The 21,396-nt window shown below is 45.2% G+C and overlaps 1 protein-coding gene across 1 annotated transcript in view; it reads right to left on the reverse strand.

The window, feature by feature from the left end:
• Nucleotides 1-21,396, reverse strand: part of LOC310894658 (ubiquitin-conjugating enzyme E2 E1-like) — a 44,506-nt gene that overhangs the window by 22,934 nt on the left and 176 nt on the right. The window contains 5 exon segments of the mRNA XM_083825074.1: nucleotides 16,909-16,959; nucleotides 19,149-19,327; nucleotides 20,564-20,648; nucleotides 21,163-21,203; nucleotides 21,349-21,395. Coding sequence (XP_083681200.1) covers nucleotides 16,909-16,959; nucleotides 19,149-19,327; nucleotides 20,564-20,648; nucleotides 21,163-21,203; nucleotides 21,349-21,395 — 403 coding nt within the window.

A 21,396-nucleotide genomic window follows, 5' to 3' on the forward strand; every position in this document is an offset into this window, starting at 1 on the left:
TTCTCGACGCGAGTATTCAGTGCTGCATGAAGTTACCAGTTACATAAAGGACTGAAGTATTTCATCCTGGCTATGTTCTTCCAGACAAAGTAAACTTGGCTGTCTACTAGCAGAATCAGAGAAAGATGAACAAGTGAAGGATGTAAAGAAACTCAAACTTCATGAATTTTGAGCAAGAGGTTTACGAGAGAACAACAGAAAACAGCTACAAGCATTAGAAAAAATGGTCCCCTGGTCAATGCTAGTACACCTGTATTTGAAGAATAAAATTCACAGACTTTAACCAAACGAAATATAGCGTGTGTCCTGAAGATGCCAGGAGGGAAAGGGACGATATCAAAGAAAGAGAACCTATCGTATAATGTTACCCAAACCTCTGATATCGCATATATTCAGCATGCTATTTTAAACTTCATTGTAGAAGCAGCTACAGCCAACAATTCCTGCTTACTCTGTGAGCACAAGCAAGTTTCAAATGCCATCATCAGCATCACGGATGAACGGTTTAAAAGGGATCAATGCCAGAGTCTGTGGAGACATTTCTGGAAACTTCCTCTATATTTGCATATAACTGCTATTATCAGGGTGAAAACTGCACCAAATACAAGCATGGCTTCAACCAAAATGTCTCATAAAGCAGGGATCTCCACAGAGACACGTTCAATTTACAAAAGCAATGGAAGGAGACTTTGGAGGGATGTCACAGGGTTACAACCTGACGACATTGGTTATAATTTCAGCAGAAATCCTGCTTGATTTAGTTATTGCAGGACAGAAAAGGACAACTCAGAAAAAGCTCCAGAGCTCTCCGTTACCTAGGCTATAGGACAGATCCCTAAATACAAAGGTTACCCACCCTCCAAACCAGTGCCAGCCTGCAGCACGGCTGACAGGGCATGATTCTGACTTCCTTCACCTGCCAATGACTGAGACACTGCTGCAAGCAAACGGGCACCAAGTAAATTCACAAAACGCAGGAAAATGAATTACTTGATAAGTCTGGCAGTTTCTGTAGGAAATACTACCCACCTCCCAAGCATCATTCAAGCAAGTTCTATGCATATTTGCGCTATTTTGGCTGAAACTCTCTCAGGTGAGGTACTGAAAATCACAATAGTAATTCAAAAGGACAAATACAAAACCAATATATCTTAGACACCATGATCACAGTCCTTTTAAGTCATGCTACTTAACTGAGGACTACAAACTCTTCATTTTGAATAATCTAGTTTTATGTTTAGGGAAATAATATGCTACTTGAGGAGAAAAAAGACATTTACATCACAGTGCTTCATTTTACTGTATCCTGGGATCCTTGATCTTTCCACCAGCATCATTAATACACATAAGTTACATGTGAGAAGGCATTAGCTATACATGACCAGTTTTCAGGACTTGAAAACAAATTTCTGGAACAGAGGAACTCTTGTTGACAGTACACATCACTGGGATTATTTTAAGGGTTTACTTTGGACAATGAAACAGTTCATGAAACAAAGTGACCTTCCGCAGTTCAGAAGTTCACTTTTCCAAGTCAAAACCTTGCAAAGATTGAGGGAAAGCCATCAGACTGCTCTGATTAGTCAAGGGCACAAGAGCTCAATTAGTTCTTACTTGCTGGAAAGTAAGGAAACCCAAGTGACTGAAATACAAAATGAGGCGTTCTAATCAAGTGTGATGACACTAAAATCGAGCTTTCTAGAAATGTCATGCATCTTCAAACAAACTTGAGTGATAAAGGTACAGTTTCTATCATACACACATAATATTTCATATATAAAATAGGGGTGTATGTCCATGTGTATGCGTACACATTTGCATGTTTATACACAAAATCTGTACGTCCCCATAGATGTACTAACTCACTTCAACATCAACTGAAGTGAACAGCATCTGCCACAGTAACAGCACAGCCAAAGTGCAAGCCCCTTAGGACTGATAAAAGAGAATTAGTCCACTTCTGCCCCTTTGCTTAGATTCACACATGCTCCTAAACAGTCTTCCGTAACAGCAGATCTAGAATTCTGTCATCACTTTAGCAAGTTATTTTTGCTACAAAATAATGCAGCACTGATCATTTGGAAGGGGTGTTTTGCAAAACAAAAATAAGCTAAAAGGTACTTCACTTATTTCAAAATTGAAACCTGGCACCTATAATACGTTCTCATTCTTCTTGAACAATTCACCTGCAAAACACACACTGAGGTAGAGCAAGGCACTATTTAGAGCCTTCGTTACTGTTAAGGCTTCCTCCTGAACTGCTGGCAAAATCCAAACACACATTCCCTCTCCTAAGCATCTTTTCATCTTTACAGTTTGTTTCTGTTCCTTAAATCCAAGCAGAGCCCACCCCCAACAAGCCTGCATGCGTCCCCAGCACACACAGTATAGGAGGAAGGCAATCGAGTTCAGATATTTTTCTGAACAGTGGAAAGCAGCATCTAAGCTATGCAAGCTCCAATTAAAGCAGAAGAACACCCTAAACTAAGAAAATCTATCCATTAAAAATATCTCAGCACTTGTGACCAAGATAGATGAAGAGTTGTAAGAGAGGCTGCCCAGTGGCTGATGTGCTGTTGTTAAACACTTCTCCCATTAGGGCTAAGAATGATCAAGAGACTCATCATCTCCACAAGTACTCTTACTGTAAACAGCTAATGTTGAAAGTCAGACCCTTAATAAATATATGCATTTAATAATTTCACTCCTGAGACATGCGGTTCTACTCCTACAACCACCAGAAGAGGTACAGAAAGAGTAAAAATAAATAAAATAAGGGAACTTAAGCCCTTGTTTTCTTCAGTACTAAGTACTAAATTGCAAAGAGAAACCTGAACACACAAAATAAATAACCTTTCATAATCCAGCGAGGGTGCTAAGGATGCACACAGGACTGATCCCCTACAGGCATGCAAGTATTAGGAAAAAAACAGACCTTCCCTCTTCTAGATCAATGTCTTACTGCACATGCGTTTATCTTTTTCCTTTGTTTGCTATATGCTCATTCACCCTACAATTATTTAAGTTCCCTAAAAATCAGAGAACCATAACAGTCAAACTAATGCACAGAGACAAAAAGCAATCCCTGCCCTCACCCTTCCCTCATAACCCAGAACAGCTTTTCTTACACTGTGGAACAGTGTAATAAATACAAGTAAGTAAGCCACATGAATTTGAGCGTGGCATTATTTTTATTATTTTTAAACAAACAGCCTATATGTTTGCTTTTCATTAGCTCCCTGTGGTGGCAAAACTATAAATGTAGAAGTCAGAGACATAAAGGGGAAAAACAGAAGTAGCCAATAGCAAAGATTTCAAATACACTTGCACAACCACATGGTTTGTTTTACGGCTGCTTTACGTAACAATTAAAATGTAATATACCGTGTTTTTTGGCAGGGTGTATAGAGAGAGCATCAAATGGCAATAACAGAGTAAGCACAAATGATCTCTTTGGAACAATTAAGCAATTTTAGAAGCACCACTATGTCCAAGAGCTAATGGGCCCAAAGAGACGTAAAGGTCAAAAGTGTGAGCTTTTCTCTACTGACCAGAGATCACACACATGACCCCTTGGAAGAGAGAATCACTGCATATCATATAATCCCTAACAGAGAACAACCCTATGTAATAACAGCGCATTAAACAAAAAAAGAAATCTTTCCTCCAGAAACCAAAAGCAAGGTGCACTCTTCCACCCAGCTGCCTCAGCGTAATTAAGAAATGAGGAATAATTAATTAAATAAATAATGATTACCCTCCTTGCATATAACCAGCTGAGAAAAAGAAAATCACTGGATGTACATGAAACAGTCAGGTGCTCAAGTAGTTCAGTGAAGAGTTTTGACACTTTAAGAAAGAATGGGTAAATAAGACTTAAATTAAAACGCACAGCTCTTCTGGTGACCTTGAACTCTATTAACATGAACATAGAGACACACAAAAGCACTTGTTTCTGGACACAGTTCATTCGCTAGCTTCAGCAAGGGCTGAAATTTAGCCCTTGACCTAGGGTGTCAGTAGGATATGACACATTATCTTTCGGGAAAACCAACCTAAGCAAACATCACGATTTCACTACTATTTTAACATTCAGAAAATGAGATTCTCTCTCGGAAAATAAAGCATTTACTAAAACAGTAAACAGATGACTTCTAGATATGGCATTTAATGTGCACATGAGTGAACGATTGACAAAACAGTGACCGAAGAACACTGCATTTGCTTGGTGTACACAACTGTGTGTACACACAGGCTCACCTACCGTACTTTCCAGATGTCCTCACAACCCCGAAGTGAAGAACCTCAAAGCATCCGTTTGACTATAACCCTTCTAAGATAATAAAATACACTTTTCCAATGACCAAAGAGTACCACATACAGAATGATGATAAATGCCAATTCTTATGCATACCTCGCACACAAATTGTCAATTGGGATAACCCCAAGTACTTTAAAAACACAGTCCTCCTTCCCTTTGATTCATGATGTGAATATTTAAACAATTGAAAAAAATAATCTATATGCACATTCAGTATTTCAGATGATCAGTGCGACTTCATTTGTAAGTAAATTAATAACACAAGAAAGGTTTTGTCAATTTTTTTTTTAAATTCCTCATAAACATTTTATTTCTGCCAACAGGAGAACCTTGCCTCTCTGTTTCCCCGCAGATGCGGGCTGCAGAGTTTGCCAGACGCTATGGCTCACTGCAGAAGGATCGGTGTGACCACAGGAAGGAGAACGGTCCAGAGCCTGCTCAGCTCGGCAGGGCAAGGAGGCAGGAAGGCACCAGCACAGCTCCTTACAAGCCTGTGATGGTGTGCAGAAAGAGGGGAAGTGGGGAAGCTCCACGGTGCAGAACAGGCACACCAGCTCTCTTCTGCAGAACTCGGGCCATTGCAGTGACTTGGTGCATGTTAGTTTGCAACGAAGACAAAGCCCGGGAGACGAGCAGAGAGGGAGCTGAGAATTTGTGCAAGAGACTGGCAGGTTTACTACTGGAAAGGGACCTGGCAAAATGCAATTTCTCCCTTTTGCTCTCTGCTCCTAAGGGCCACATCTAAACCCATCCCATATTTCCAGTCGCCCCTTGCGTGCCGTAGTTTAGCCACTAACTTGAGCTCTGCCCTTCCCTATCCCATTCGTTCTAAGTCAATGAAGATCGCTGCAAATGAAGAGGCTTCACTAGCTAACACACAGTTCTCCTTCCCAGATCCAGACCCCAATCAGTGCTTCCTTATCTCTCTTTGAGCCAAGCTGTGAACCACTAACAAATCCCACCCAGCTGTTCAGCCAGCCGTGAGAAACACAGCACGTCCCCGCTTGCCCTCAGCCCTTTATTCCAGCTTCTATCTGGACCCTGCCAGTGTACTGCATCCCCACTGCAAAGCGTTACCAGCCAAAGGCTCCACCACCCAAACCTCATTTTTCAGACTTCCCTGACAAAACCCAGTACCAGTTATTAAAGATGCCCTAAACTGCCAGGTCTCTGACACTTACCACTGCAATGAAACACGTACCTGAGCAGTCTCAATGCTAAATTATTTGTCTGAACTTTACATCTACTCATAAAGAAGACTCTGCTGCGAAAAGCAGAGCAAAAAATCCTCATAAAGCAATGTACAAAGCACAGCTTGAACCATCTATGGGCTAGAAAATTTGCATTTGCTGTGGAAAAAAATTATCTACAAGACATACCTGATACATTACAAAACCTCAAATGTAACAGAGTATTTATAGTCATTAGAAGTTAAGTACACACACTGAATACTAAGTACTTGGAATTGGAATGTCTCAGTACACGTAATAGCTCTGCAATTTAACTAATATTTCCCTAACAAATAGTTACAGTCTTTCCAGTTATTGAGGTGGAAGGTGAAGTAGGAGCACAAAGACAGCAAAGAAAGGGATTAGCTGTTGGGCACTTTCATTATTTCTGCTACTATCCAGGAAAAACAAAACCAAACCAAAACAGGAAAACCAAACCAAAACACAACACTGATACATCTCAAAACCCATCATCTTGCCACAACATAGCAGTATCACAACGTAACAGCTGTGTTAACCTGGATGTGCATAAAACCAGAAAATAACCAAGTCACGTATTTGAGATAATACAATAGCTGCTGAATAAAACAACTCGCTTATTTGCCTCGATCAGATAAGGAAAGGAAAGAAAGAAAGAAAAAAAAGGCAACGTCACAACATAAGCAGAACTTAATTTGGAGGGGAAGAGGGAACAGGGAGACATCTACGAGCCCAAGGACTAGACCTATTCTATTATTAAAGAACATTTAAACGTAGCTGGAAATTTACATACCACTTTGCAAACACTGACAAAAATAAAAGAAGTCCTTTGACCTGAAAATTTTACAGTCTAAATTCAGCAAGTCTAACGCATGAAGGTTAACCCTTCACAAAAGCAAGGAGAAGTGCCTGAGTGACAGGAAACGAGGGCTCGCTTTAAAAGGCTAAGTGTAAAAAGAAGAGAGGCAGGGACCTTTCCATAAAGGGCAGAAGTTAAACATTTTATGCGGCTAAAGTTAGCAGACTGGGATGAGGGACACTGGGATGTGGGAAGGAGGGCAGGAGAACAGAAACTGAGGATTTTGTGGGTGCTCCATGTAGAAAGTAAAAAGACTATTTGGTGGTCATCTAGTTCAGTATCCTAGAGTGGTAAGAGCAGATGCTACTTAGAATATGCAATTGTGGCCCCTGCCTCCAGTGCCCTCCCCTTGTACTCCCACAGCACCCACAGCCCCTGCCCTGGGGTGCTGAAGGCGCTCCCCGGCTTCTCTCTTTACGGCCATTTACGAACCTGTTGGCCGTGAATTTGCGGAGCCCAGTTTTGAGTGTGCTGATGCTACCTGCCTCCACAACCTCCCGCGGCAACAGATTCCATAACTCCACTGTGCAGAAGGCCTGGTCACCTGTTTTGAAACAAACCCACAGCAGTTTCTGTGAATATCCCCGGTTCTAGTATTACAGAATCTAGCAAACAGCAGCTCTGACCATGCTTCTCTGCCAGTAGGTACAAAAGCAGGGTGTGCTCCTTCGGGAAATGGAGGTTCACAGGGCCTTCAACAAATACACCTGTAACTTACTAACTTTAACATTAGTCTACTTGCTTGCTACTGAGTTTCAAGGGATTTTTGAACTTTCCTACCCCTTTTTGCTTGCTTACTTGCTTTGCTCTCCCCCTTCTGCCTCCTCCCTCCATTTCTACCTCTGCCTTTATCTCCCTCTGCTCCCTTCTTGCTATCCCTCCCCTAATTTACTTCTCCCCCTCCTCGCTGTTGTTTTTTTTACATCTCCCTCATGCTCTTACACATGCACAGGAGGACAATCCACGGCTCAAGAGCCACATGCAGCTCACACAGCAGTTTCAGGGGGCCTGCAAAGACGCAGCCGGGCACCTGTTACACGTGTTGCATTCTTCGAGGTATAGCAGGTTGTGCCTTCTTGATTTACAGAGCAGCGTAAGCACTGTAAGGCTGTATAAACACGTTGACTTTATTGCTCTAAGAATGTTTTACCTCCCAGGTAGGGGCCTAAGACGAGCAGCACAGCAAAAGCTATTGTGGTTTATATGCTCACCTGCTTTTAAAAGTCACTCACGCTCAAGAAGAGGCTGACCCATGGATGGCTGTCCCCGTTCATTCAAGAGGAGGACATCCACCTTTGCCACAACTGTTTCTTTCAGCATCCAGTGCAAAATTGCCTCAGCTGTCCTGATGGGCCGTCTCCCACAGGGACCTTTAAGGTCTGGCACAGTCTGGCTGTCCACAGGAACGTAATGCCCTTCTGCCTTGAGTGGTTTTACGTCCTTTTCCATTCCTCACCTACAATTCATTTATCTTCTCGGTCTCACCAACGCCTCCAACCTAATTAACCTCATAAGGGAAAGAGTGGATAGAACAAATTGGAAAAATGCTATTCTAAAGAAAGCATTAAAATTTCACTAGGGACGTAAATCCTGGGATGTAACTAAAAGACAAGCAGCTGAAGAATAAGCCGAAGGCCTGACACCAGTTACTTTCCTAGTCAGAGATCTCTTAGGTCATTCTTGTAGCTAGCACACATCTTCTTGACTGATTTCCTAGCTCATGAGCATGCTGTATGATTTGAAGTAGGAAGGAAAATGAAGACACAGCTTTAACGCAATTGAGAACTCCAGTCAGATTCATGACATTCTGAGATTTCAGTCGGCACAGCCATTTAAAGCACTGTCTTCTCCCTCTCTCCCATTGTCCCCCAAGCATAAAGACTTTTATCAGAAGCCAGAGCACTACAAAACACGATGAGATTCCCAAACTAAGAGTTACCTCATTAAAAACCAAATTAGACAATTCTTATTGATAAACAATTTACTAGGAGCTTACGGAGGACACCAGCTATAAATGCTTGCATGCACCGCCTAATGCATCTCCTTTAAAAAGGTTACCAAGACATACAGGAAATAATGTGCAAATAGGGTATTACAACAATCAGTTTGATTGATCAGAAACTTCTGACGAAATGACCTTTTGTGGTATACTACCCTATTGATATAATTGCTTTAAAACTGTGTTATTACAACTGTGCGCTTTTTAGCGATCCTTCAAAACCATCTGCAAGAGTTAAACCCTGCTTTAATTAAATATACTGCACTTTCTCCACCATTTACAGTGCACTTCTCAGGGCAGCCTATACTAGTTCAGAATGCCAAGTAATACACTGAAACTTTCAAGAAGTTGTCCACTTTAAAATTTCAAACATATGGCATACCCATAACTGTGATCACCTAAATTAGCACCTTCAAATTACAGTGGAGATATTCAAGCTGCACGTGAAACATTTTATACAGTTATGCTGGTAGGCTTCCATGTATAAAAATTCTGAAGCTTTGCTGTTGTTTCCTAAAAATCTGACAGGATTCTGAGGCCATACAAGAAGTATTTTCCTTCTTCTCATCAATTCATCTATTTTGAAAAGCCACCTATAACTTCAGAATTAATTTTTAATGTTTGTAGGTCTTTTCACTCCTGTGTGCAGCTCTCTGTAGGATACTAGGCACTGAAAGAAAGAAAGAACAACAACAACAAAAAAGACCCTTCTCCTGATCTCTCCTTAATAGACGCTGGAATTAGCTTCACTGGCAAGAATCTATTGCTGAGACATCCACAGCAGAAAGAGCATGAAATATTAGCAGTCTACCTGCCACAGGAAGCACCTCTGCTCCAGCCAACAGCACTTGCTACTGCCTTTACAATTCTCAGCACCAGTACAAGACTTTAGTTTCCAGCAAGGCCAGCAGCTCCAGAGGCAAAGGTAAGTGTGGTCCTCTCATCTCAAACAATCATTTGCAAAATGCAAAGGAAGGGCAAAATATTAATGCGCTGATTTGGTTTACACTTTTGGCTCTAAAAGTTGAAGCCCTTGGAAGAATCGAGCCCTCAATTCTGCGCTGATTCACAGAAACACAGAGGCAAGGAAATTTAACAGGTCTCTACACCATTAATCGTACAGCCTCTTTAATCCAATTACTTTGTATTTTCTCTTAAACAAATGAACTGCCAAAACTTGGCCTGGGCCCAGCTCTCAAAACAGCTCAACTTAATCTTACCTGATCTATATTTTCAGCTATAAAGTCGTGGAGGAAATGGGGAGGAGATGTAAAAATCAAGCACTGCATCTGCTACAAGCTACAATCTGCATGCCCCGTTCTCCTTTTTTCTCCCACCTCCCATCACAGGGAGTGCAGATGAATAAAGAAAACAACACTGCATGCTGGATGTTGCAGTTACGCATACAGATCTGTGATATATTCTCCTGGTGATGTCAATTAGCCCCTCATGCACAGAAAATATGTATTAAATGCACTGTAGTAACCATTACGCTTTCCACAAATGCCTTGGAAAACCAACTGCGTGTTGCTGAAATTTGCAAATTGGCAAGAGAAACAAGAAAACCCCTCTGAATTCCAAAGTACAGTGTTTATTTTGACAGTTTCAGTTTATTTATAGTACTTGACAATACATGTTCTCTAGTTCATCTTGTAAAATAATGAAGCTAGCATTTAGACCTCCACTGTTAAGCCTCAGAGGGAAAAATAAGCATAAACTTATTTCATTCAAATAAATGTACAGATTGGCAAGATTCTACTATAATGACTAAATTACATCATTAATTTAGCTCAAAGTACTTTCTTCGGTGGAGAAAGCACAGCCCTTAACTTCATACGTGGTGTGCAAGTCTCCACAGATATGCAATAATATCTTAACCTGTTCACATGAAAAGATGGATCCTTTTTGTTTGGTACGTTAAATACTTGCAGGGGGGTGCTGTACGGAGGACCAGTCTTTCACGTGGAGTTATAGCAGAGCACAGGCAGAGGCTGCACTATGCACGAGCTCCCCAGTAACCTTATTCCTGTGCCTGGTTTGGGGGCAGGCCCTCTCTGCCTCATTCCCAGAACAGCCCTCTTCCACAGCGGGGCCAAAGTTGGCGTCCTGGCAGCCTGCACCTCGGCGGCTCGGCAGAAACCACAGCGCTCTCAGCCACCAGCAGCCTGCCCCTGGTGAAACCCTCAAATGCAGAAACATCCCTTATCACTTCATCAACGCCCCAAACCAGTCAGTTCTCCCTCTGTGGATAATTTTGTCTTTATGTAAAAGACAGGAGAGATTGGAGCCCTTTGAGCGTAAATACCCCCCGCACCACGTTTCCCATTTATGTCTATGAAGTGCCATACACATATCCGGAATATTTCCTAAAACAAAACCAGACATAGCACCCACTGCTACACACACATATCCAACACAAGACCTAGACGTGCAGATCTGGAATACAACTGAAACGAAACCAAATTAGAGACTGCGCAGCCAAGATGAAATGCAGAATTTGTCAGATAAAACGTATCTGCAGCGTAATAAGTACAGTTGCACAGTGCCCTCCAAGGGCAGCAAAGCTGAAAGTCAAATAATAAAATTAAGTGGGATACAAGAGAGTGTGCACAGGAGGGATTTCGACCCTCTTTGTTCTTAGCCATGCTACAATTTCACAGCCGCTCTCAAGATTCACCCTCCCGATATTTGGCATGCAGGAGCACAGCGCGCAGCTCGCTGGGGAATTGCCGAGCCGGGATGTGCCAAACAAAACCTACCACACAACCAGCCAGCTCCTGCCACAGGACCCAGCAGCCTTGCCGTTAAAACATGCCTTTTTTTTTTATTTTTATTTTTTTTTATTTTAAAGGGAGCCAATGAAACCAGGAACATCTTCAGAAATGTGAATTCCTGCGATATTAACTAATCAATCCGCAGCAAAGGAGCTGCCCCCGTGCTGCTATTGTCTGAGCACACCAGGCAGAGGACTTTGCCTGCAGGAGCTGCTACCTCCGTACGCCCGGAATTCACCACGCATCTAACCGGTGTTATTTTCCTCCTTTGCAAGACAGCCCATACGCAGCTGCGGAGGATCTCTGAATTAGTTAATGCACCGCTTCAAAAGGAAGAGTTATTTCTCCAGGGATCGTGCGCCAAACAAAGGGGGGAGGGCATGGTGAACCACTGGTAGTTTGTGTGACAAAAGGTATTTTTCAGCTGCACACAGCTCTAATTACGAAGGTCCTTCCTATCCTGTGGCTGGAAAGTTCTCACTGAAAATACTTGCGTTTCAGAGAAACAACGGGGAGGGGAGAAGAATTAAAAATAAAGAGTGATCAAATCGCTTTTTCAAGCTGAGAATTGTCATTAAAAATGATCTGCATTTTGGTTTTTTATTCATTTATTTTGCCTTTTTTTTTTTTCCAAGGAAGAAAAAGCAGAATTTGTGTCATTCTTACCCTAAGAATTTGTGTGTGTATTAAAAACTAAACAAAAGTATTTTAATGAAATTATTTTGCAATTTTTAATTACAAAATGTAAGACCCCAAAGTTTATGCTAGAACCTGGCTATGCACAGGAAGGACTATTCCAAGCATGAAAATAATTTTAAAAGCCCAATATTGTAATTTAACAGTGACGATCCATCCTTCGATAATACGCTAAAGTTGAAAGCAAAAGCTCTTAAAGCATTACTGTAGCTGGATACATTGACAAAGTACATTTGTAAAAAATTACAAGCACTGTAAAAACAAATGTAATCAAAACAAATGCTAGACTTTCACAGTATGTAGACGAAATATATTAATTAGAATAAGATATTACTGAGTTCAAAACAGCCTTTGAGCCACACGTTTTCTGCAGACCTCTCTCTAGCCAAGAGATCCTAATTCCACATTGCGAAGTTCTGAAAACTATGAATATTCCACATATTACAGCGCAGAGCACTGCTCCCCACCATCTATACTGAGACATATATTTATTAAGTGCTGACAGTTAACTTTCACAAGACTCTCAGGGAGATCTGGACCTTATTCTGTGAATTTACAAAGACTGGGCTGAAGGAGCCAGGAAACACAACTGTATTTTATTATTATTTAAATAATGAATCCGTGATAGCATTTCACTCTGAAGCGATGGTAAGCCTTGCAGGCAAATGTCTCCTTCAGTAAAGATTTGAAAATTATTTTTGTTTAAGTAACAGCTGGTCTTGCCTATGTGGACTTAAATGAGGCATGTGGAGACAAACTTGTTTCAGTTTGGGTAAGAAAGATTAAAAACATTAATTCTAGTTAATATCCATTTCGGTCCCTCTACACAGATGGGAAAAATAACATTAAATTACCATGCTTACACACAGTCAATACCAGACACCCAATAAAGCAGAAATTCAAAGCCCTGCTCATAACACAACCGATGCTCACAGTTCGAGCAGAACAGCTCAGCTGCAAGTTAGCCCGAAACAAAGGAGATTTACATTCATTTCTCCACTTTGCCACAGACTTCCTGTGTGACCTTGGACAAGTCACTCGGTTTTGTGAGCCCTTCTGTAAAATGGGGAAAAACATTTATTTCGTAACCTCACAGCAATTAGCAGATTTACTTTCAGGAAATGCTTTGATACGGAGGTCAAATAAATGACATAAAGAGTATAAACAGTATTTAAACTTCAATTAATTTCTGTTAAAGCTTTGGAAACCTCATCACAGCGATAGAACCAAGGCTTTGGCACAATACTCGCAAGCGTTACCTACACACAGAGATAAGGTCTGCCTACACAGCGAGGTGGAAATGCATTTTGATGCCTTCAGACAGGTGCTGGCGCAGACTTCCCCGACCCAACGCAAAGACACGCCGTACTGCCATCACCAACGCACACGTAAGACCAGAGGTTCAGTGTCTCTAGGTACCTTGAGTTCTAAAACAAGAGTGTAACTTTCTGATATAGCACAAAACAGGAGAAGAAATCGCCAGGTACCCTCTTGAAAGATTTAAAATGTCTCAGGTCCGAAGAGTTATTCTCCAATTCATCTGAACCACTAACCACTGTTGAATTTGAAAGCCACATTTAACTTTCATAACTTCATATCAGAAGTCAAGTCATCTTGCAGACAACAGAAAATTAAGGATCTCTAGAATGCTAATCTACTGGGAAAAAAATAAAAAAGCAGTAAGAACCATTCAGAATCAGCCAAGTGCTGCACACACACTACATCAGCTCCCTGACGGGAACAGCATTAACTCCATCAGGAACGTTCACAACAACATTACGAAGTATATTAAATAAATCTTTTTTTAGAAAATACCTTCAAGTCTGAAACCTATTTTGAAACAGCACCAGGTAAGCATTTGGGGGACAGGGGCAAGCTATGGAAAACCAGAAGCAAGGAAACTACTGAGGGGAGAGGAAGTTCTGGGATAAACTTCCCCTCATATTACCCACATGTGTGTAAAACCCACACAGCTGCTCAATCACAGGGTGTTGAGTGTGTTCTTTTTTTTTTTTTTAAATAGTTGATCTGTGGGTTACACACATGAAAATACGGTCACTGCAAGCTACAAAAATAAAAATGAAACTCGTTTGTTTTTAAGCTATTCTGTTTGAAATATCAAATGGTTTTCATTATTCGTAATTGCATCTTATATGTGGTGTTTTATAAGAAGAAAACAGTTCTTACTAAAAATCATTTACAACCTAAAGCTTTTTCTTTCAATATGCAGAGTTGCTCTGGGATGCGTTAAATATCTTGAACTCCCATTACTGCAATAAGACTGCAAGAAGAACAGCATTTTGCAACGAGGCCAAAAATTAAAGCATGGCCAACCACAAACTGCTATCAAACACAAGGCACTGCACAGAACGCGGGGAGAATAGAAAGATGGTCTGGGCTGTAGGACCAAATGCCCAGTTTAAAAAAAAAAAAAAAAGGATGACATTTCCAAAATAACACAGGATACAGTTTCAGACGCACATTTTCAAAGGTGACATCTGAGACTTTGGCACCCCTATAACTGATAGCATACAGGTAGTACCTTGTAGCATATGTAGCTCCCTCAATATTTAAGTTTTGAGGTTAGCCTTGCAGAAGAGAGTAAGATAACCAAAAGGGAAGGAACATCACCCTCTCTCCAGCGACACCTGAAAAAATGTGTAGCAGCACAAACGCAGCAGAGGGATGTGGGGCTTGAGGTCAAAGTAAAGGTGAGGATAGGAAGGAGGGAAATTGAAAGTAAGGTACAAAACTATGTATTTAATACCTCGCTCGCAGCATGCTAATAGTTCACATGAAGCGTGTGTGTGGAGGGGGGGAGCAGCAATACTGTTAGCAGGCTTCCCCAGAGCAAATTCTGGCAGCCTCAGACATTGTGCAGCGACTAGATTCTCTCACTTGCTCGACGTTCTCACACTCACAAACTGACTATTTCTTTTTCCACAAGAGGTGAACTTTCCCCGTAACTGCAATAGCTGAAACTCGTCTCACTGTTGTGGCAATCGGCACCTGCCTGCCCTTTCACAAAACAGCTGCTGCAGAAGCAAACTCCCTGTGCTTGAGTGCGCAACTCGAACCTCGTTAACCGTGAGCAGAGCTCTTCTTCGCCCTCAGCACTATCTTTATTGAAGTAGGATGGCTTCCACCCCAAGATGAGCAATACCAAAACTCCTTTGGTCACACGCAGACGAAAACCTCTCCATTCATGTTTTCCTACCTATCAACATATTAAGAGACAGTAACAATCACACCAGTTACGCCAGTTTCATGCGTTATCTGTAAGAGTTGCCACCTTCACTGTCACTCGTTGGAAGGTTGGAAGGAATGCAGGATACTTACAACTACATTACGGGTGAGAATTCATCATCGCTACCTGCACTATGAACTAATTATTACTGTTACAAATATTTATAAAGACTGAAACAAGACAAACTTACTATGCACTTCAAGGCCTGCATTATCCTCAGTTGTTAATGTAATTAATAAAAAAATTCACAAACATATTCTATTTTGACAGGTAGTCTGCTAGCTCATCATTACCTGTGAATGGTGCCAACTGCAACAGGGACAAATCAGGGTTCTAATATTATTTACACAAACCTTTAGACGAAGCCTGCAATCTGAGGTATTTGTACATAACCACGACTTTTGGATAGATTCACTAAATTCAGACTGCAGTCCTGGCTCCTTGATCATCCCGGCTCACTTATCTACACAGCGAGGCAGGCTCAGTGCCTTTCTGAGCCATGCTTCTGGGTTTCTTTCCCACGAAAATCAGGATATGGTGGGAGGAGGAGGGGGAAGCATGCAGACTTCATCCTGACACAGAGTCAGGATGCAGACAGGACAGACACTTCCAACCCAACAGCTGGGAGCTCTTTTAATACTCAGGTAGTCATTAACGTCACCGAAACAATAATGTCATAGCTAGAGATTTCAGAACTCGTCAGTTATCTTCCAAACAGCACAAAAATTTTAGTATCAGCCTAGACTTCTACTGTACTCACATATGCCATCCCATCCCAGCTTGAACTAATTACGATCCTCGGGACTGGTACTGAAAGAGGCTGACTCTTGTGCCAGTGCTGCCCTGCAGACTAACAGCAGCAGAAAGCTTCAATAAAAAGCTTCACGTGCATTTGTGGGTGACAACTCAATAGTAAAGAGGCCAACTTAAATAGTTATTTATACACAGAATTTCCTTTGATTGCTGCTATTACCAACATCAAAAGGCTTCAAACCCAGTTCAGGCGCAGCACGAAGATAGGAACAGAGTTGTGCTTTGGCAACAACAGCGAACACAAACCAGACTGAAAGCAACTTTCCTCTTGAATGAACAAGCACAACCAAGGATGTTACACTACTACTGTCTCCTCCCCGAACGCTATGAGGCTCGGGCCACTGAATCAACCTGCTAGAAGCTTTAAACAAAAGGCACACGTTTCTAAAACATACTTAAAAACAAGCTGCTCCATAAAGGGCAACCGAACAACCCCGCGTGTTATTTTATCAGTTAACATGCGTGCTTCTGTAGGGCACCCACCGAGTGACAAATTCACGCTTCTCTTTCACTGTAAGTTACTGTTTAAAACACAACTCTGAGCTAAAAAGCTCATAGCATATTACTATTTTCTGCTTCCTTGCCAGGACTTTAATTTACATAAGATCAGTGCAGTCAGGCATTAGACTTATAAACCAGGAAAAAAAAAAAAACAAACGCAACAAAAGGAGAGTTTTCACACTCTTCTTAATAGGCCAGTTTCAGAAACACACACACAGCAGTCTGACAGATAAAAATGCAATTGTTAGAAAACAAAACCAAAACAACCCCCAAGCAGACAGAAAACACATATCAACACACGTATAACGATCTCTGGAGGCCCCCCACCTGGAAACCATTTAATATCATCCAAGAATTCACAAAAGCACCGTCAGCTAAACAGCCATTCCTCTGCTCGATCCAGAGCCTCCGAGGACAGCTATAACAAGCACCAGCACTTTTCAGCCCCTCTCCTTCCCCCGCCCTCCCCGGGGACGGAATCGGCACCAACCTGCAGTTGGGAGGTGGATCTAAGGTGATGTCAGCCAATTCCTTCTGAATCCTGTGGCAATAAAAGCGAGAAGGAACAAAGGTAAGTCGCCGTGTGGGACAGCAGTTAACACATATGCCTTACAGACATACCGTCGCAGTACGTTTGCAACACCACGTACGGGAGAGGCGCTCGGTTATAGCCCCCCGCCAGCCCACTCCCGCCAAGCAGGACAGACACCCTGGTGCAGGGACAGGAAAGCAGGCAGGCTCCGTGTGCCGAGCCCAGGCAGGCGCGCTGCTGCACACTCGCGCAGAGATGCCAGCCACACAGGGGTGGTGGGAAGGACTCTCCCCTTTACTCTGCTAGCCAGCTTGAAAAGCGAAGGGGACCCCTCTGCAAACGTGGCGTGCCAAGCGCTAGGAGGAAACCGTAGTCTGAGAAGGAAATTTGTCTTGCTGGATTGAAAGCTACAGTCATGGCCAAATTGGCTTCCCCCTGCTCCCCACCACCCCCGAGAACAAACACCAGCCCCACATGAGCGAGTAGCTGCACCATTCCCAAGGACGCTTAAAGGAAAGCGAACATCTATTTCCAAGGCTCCTGCACATTCCTGCCACCTTCAGTTCTCCCTCTTCCTTGCCTGTAACAACCACACAACATCCCCGAGTCCCTCCCCTCAGGACTCCGGGCGCTCCCTCTCATCGCCACGTTCAGACAACACCCTGCCCTCCCTGCCCAGACTATTCCGGGCTCACACAGCAGCACGCTGCTTTTGCCACAAAATGCCCAACCAGCTATCATCCCTTTCCCCGGAGTCCCATTACTGTCACTCAAGCTTCCCCTCCAGATCTCCCCACCCTCTCTCCTCCTTTAAACTCAGCCAGCATCTTCGGCCTCTCTTCCACTTGTCATCCACGCGAACCACAACCTTTTCCTACCAGGCAGTTTACAATCAGCAGGCTTGTAAAACTATCTTCTTTTTAAAATAGTTAAGGGCACGACATGTAAACACCGCTTGCTACTATCTCTGAGCTTGCCATGGACACATGCTGAGTGGAGATCTGGAATAACCGCACTGCCTTAGCTCCACAAAGCCACAGAGAACTTAGCTGTGACGACAGGGCATTTGCATAAAACCCCAGCCACTTTTGACACCTAGAGACATAACCTCTCTGTGCTGCTTGGCAAGGCGTTTCAGTGAGCTGGTTTATTATTCTTACTGAAGTGCTCTAAGTTAGCTCGAAAACTTCCATTTGTTGGCTTAGCTCTCTGGTGCAGGACAGTGCTGAATTCAGGTGAAAGAGAGAATAAATGAGAAAGGGCAACAGCCATTTTTTTTTTCTTTTTTTAAACTGAATGGCTCCAAGAGTCTGCCCAGATGAAGAAAATTGACTGACGTAGCTGTTCTGGAGTTACTATTCTATGCAGGCATCTCTCCCCCATATAGATATTATTCTGGAATAAAAACGATTTCATTCTCAAAGGAAAAAACAACAACCAACCAAAGAAAAAACCCACTCTGTCCTGTAAGCAAAAACTATTTTAGAGTAGAATGTCCACAAGTGGACCCACAGTGGATTATTTATTTTAGTCAATGTCGAGCCATACACAGAAAATTCAGTGTAAGTGATGAACAAACAGAAAAGCAGTAATATATATGGTGGGAAAGATTTGGCGTATATTACACCACTCACACTGGAGTGTGAGTGGTGTAATACGGCCCCAAATCTTCCTTTCATCAGGCAAACTCAAAACTCTTCACAAACATTAATTAATCCTCAAAGCAGTCCTGGAAAGAAAAAAGCCATTATACATCCATCCCAATACACAGAGAGGGAAATTGACGTTGAAATTTAATGCTTTACCCAGGACCACATAGTTTCCAGTGGCAGAGAAGGAATGAAGGCCCTGCATACCAATCCCACATCCCTATAGCTGATGCTAATAAGGAAAAGGGAAGAGACAGCAGGAATAATTGAGGGGCAGAAAAACAGCCTGGAGGAAGAAGAGACAGGAAAATATGTGGGATAGAATGGAGGGGGAAGCAGGAAGAGAGACCAGAGAGCAGTGAAGCTGGGCACACACCACTGCACAGAGACGCTGGAAAAGTGAGACAATGGCAGCTTCATACGGGAAGGCTGTAAGTGAGGGAGATGAGGAATGGGAGCAACAAGAGATCAGCAGGGGGACAGAGCAAAATGAAATGAGGAAGGAGAGAAAATGCACTGAACTGGTGAGAGAACCGACTGCAGCCTCACCTCTTGGCACTGGTAGATAGCAGCTTAGAGTTTTTACTCATGCTGACTTTGCTTTCCTTCTTCTTAGGTGTGCTTGTCTCTTTTTCTGTCTGTTGGTTGGAGGATGAAGATGAGGAGGAGCTGGTGCTGGCCCTCGAATCGTCATCCGACATAGCGACCCCCCCACCACACACCCCAACCTGGAGAGGAGACACCACGGGGCACGGGGAACAAACAGTGAACACAGACACACACAGAGAAAGGCAGCTGACAATCTCGCTCTGTGTTTGGGTCATGCTCCCTTTAAAGGGTCCTCGTGTCTCCCTCTCCTCCTCGGGCCCTACAGCCAAGCGGGGGGAGCGGCAGCCTCCCCTGTACTACTAATGCCACGGAGAAGGGAGAAAGGGACTTTTAAAGCTTCCTCTCGGAGAGCAAGTGCGAAATGAGAGAAGGGACTGGAACAAGGACGACTGCAAGGATCAGGGAAGCGCTCACAGCAGTTCCTTGTAATCTCCCCCAAACCGCACAAGCGAGAGGAGCCATCGCCGCCCACCGCCACCCAGCCTAGGGGTGCAGGGGATAAAAATGGCACCGCTCGGGTCCCCTGGGCTCCCTGGAGGCCGGCGGGGAGGGACAGGCCGGGGGCGACCATTGTCAGCGCCCTCATGGAAGCGGGGCATCACTGGCAACAGGGGGAGACCCCGACGGGGATCCCTGAGCTGCGGCAGGGGGAAACCCGCACCCACTGGATCGAAAGGCTGCGGGATCGGGCGTGGGGGGCATGGGGAGGGGGGGCAAAGGGAAGAGCACACGGCAGGGTTTGGGGACACCGAGGGGACCCGCTGAGGCCCAGCGAGCTGTGGGGCAGGGTGGCAGGGGGCAGGAGGGGTCTGTGCTGCGCTGGGGGGGAAAGGAAAAGGGCCAGGGCCTAGCGGGGTGCGAGCTGAGGGCCCGTGGAGCAGCGGGGTGCCGGGGGGGGGCACCCCGGCTCCGTGCGGGTACCCCGGGGGCATGGGGCTGGAGGCAGAGCCCGGCCCCGGGGGGCGAGAAGCCGCCGGGGGGGGGGGACACGGGACACGGGGGGGCACAGCCCGGCGGAGCCGGGGGGCTGCGGAGGGGGCCCGGGGACGGTCGGGGGCCGGCACAGGGCCGCCTCCCTCCCGCTGCCACCGGCGCCCCGGGGAGCCCCCGGCGGGTCGCCCGCGGTGAGGGCCGGGGGCCGGGGGCCGGGGGGGGGCTCGGCCGCGCTGCCCCGGCGGCGGGCCCGCAGGCCGGGCAGGCGGGGGGCCGGGGGGGCAGCGGTACCTGACAGCCCCGGGCGCGCCCCCCCTGCCCCGCCGCCTCCCGCCCCATCGGCGGCCCGCGGCCGGCCCTGCCCCTCGCCCCTGCCCCCGGGTCCGGCGGGGAGGGCGGCGGGGGGCGCCCCGTCCCCGTACCTCTGCCTTTGTGTCTGGCTGCTCCTCCTCGGTGCGGCTGGGCCTGGCCACTCGTGTCTCTCTCGCTGGGAGAGAAGCGGAAGTGCTGCAACAGCAACTATTAAACAGGCAATGGCTTCCCTGCCTGCCTCCCCCACCGCCGAGCCGGGCCGGGGGGCGGCGGGCACGGGGCGACACCCGCCGCGGCCTCCAGCCCAGGGGGGCCCCGGGGGGCGGCGGGGGGAGCCCCGGCTGCGGGGCTGCGGGGGGAGCCCGGCGGACACAGCACCCCCCTACCTCCGGGGGGGGGCTGGGGAAGGAAGGAAGGAAGGGGCGATCGGAGGGGGCTGACTTGTTAATGGAGACCCCCTCTGGAAAGTCATCTGCGAAGGTGTCAAGTCGGGGGGGGGGGGGGGATAAACGCCCTCCCCCGCTCCGGTTTGCGCTTCCATGCGAGTGCCCCAAAGGGACGAGGTCGAGGCAGGTGGCTGGGAGAGGGGCAGGCTCGCGGGGCTGCTTTTTTTTAAGGCGGAGAGGGGGCTATTAGGTTCGTGGGGGGGCTTTGGGCTTTCCCCTATCCTCAGAACTGTTTCAGCCCCGAGGCTTCTCCCCTGCCTCACCTGCTTTGTCCCTCCAGCAGCACCAGTAACTTCTCACCTGTCTCAGTTGGAAAGCAATAAGAACAGGAAAAAAAAAAAAAAGAAACCAACAAACCCCAACCAAACAAAAAAAGACAGCCCAGCCCAAACCCCACCACCACCACGAGCGAGCCAAACGGATCTCCCGGCGGCTCTCCCGTCTCTCACCTGTTCCAGCCCCAAAGCAGCAGCTGTGTCTCCCCTTCCCTCCCCTGC

This window comes from Anser anser (genome assembly GCF_964211835.1).
Source record: "Anser anser genome assembly, chromosome: 2".
Lineage (NCBI taxonomy): Eukaryota > Metazoa > Chordata > Aves > Anseriformes > Anatidae > Anser > Anser anser.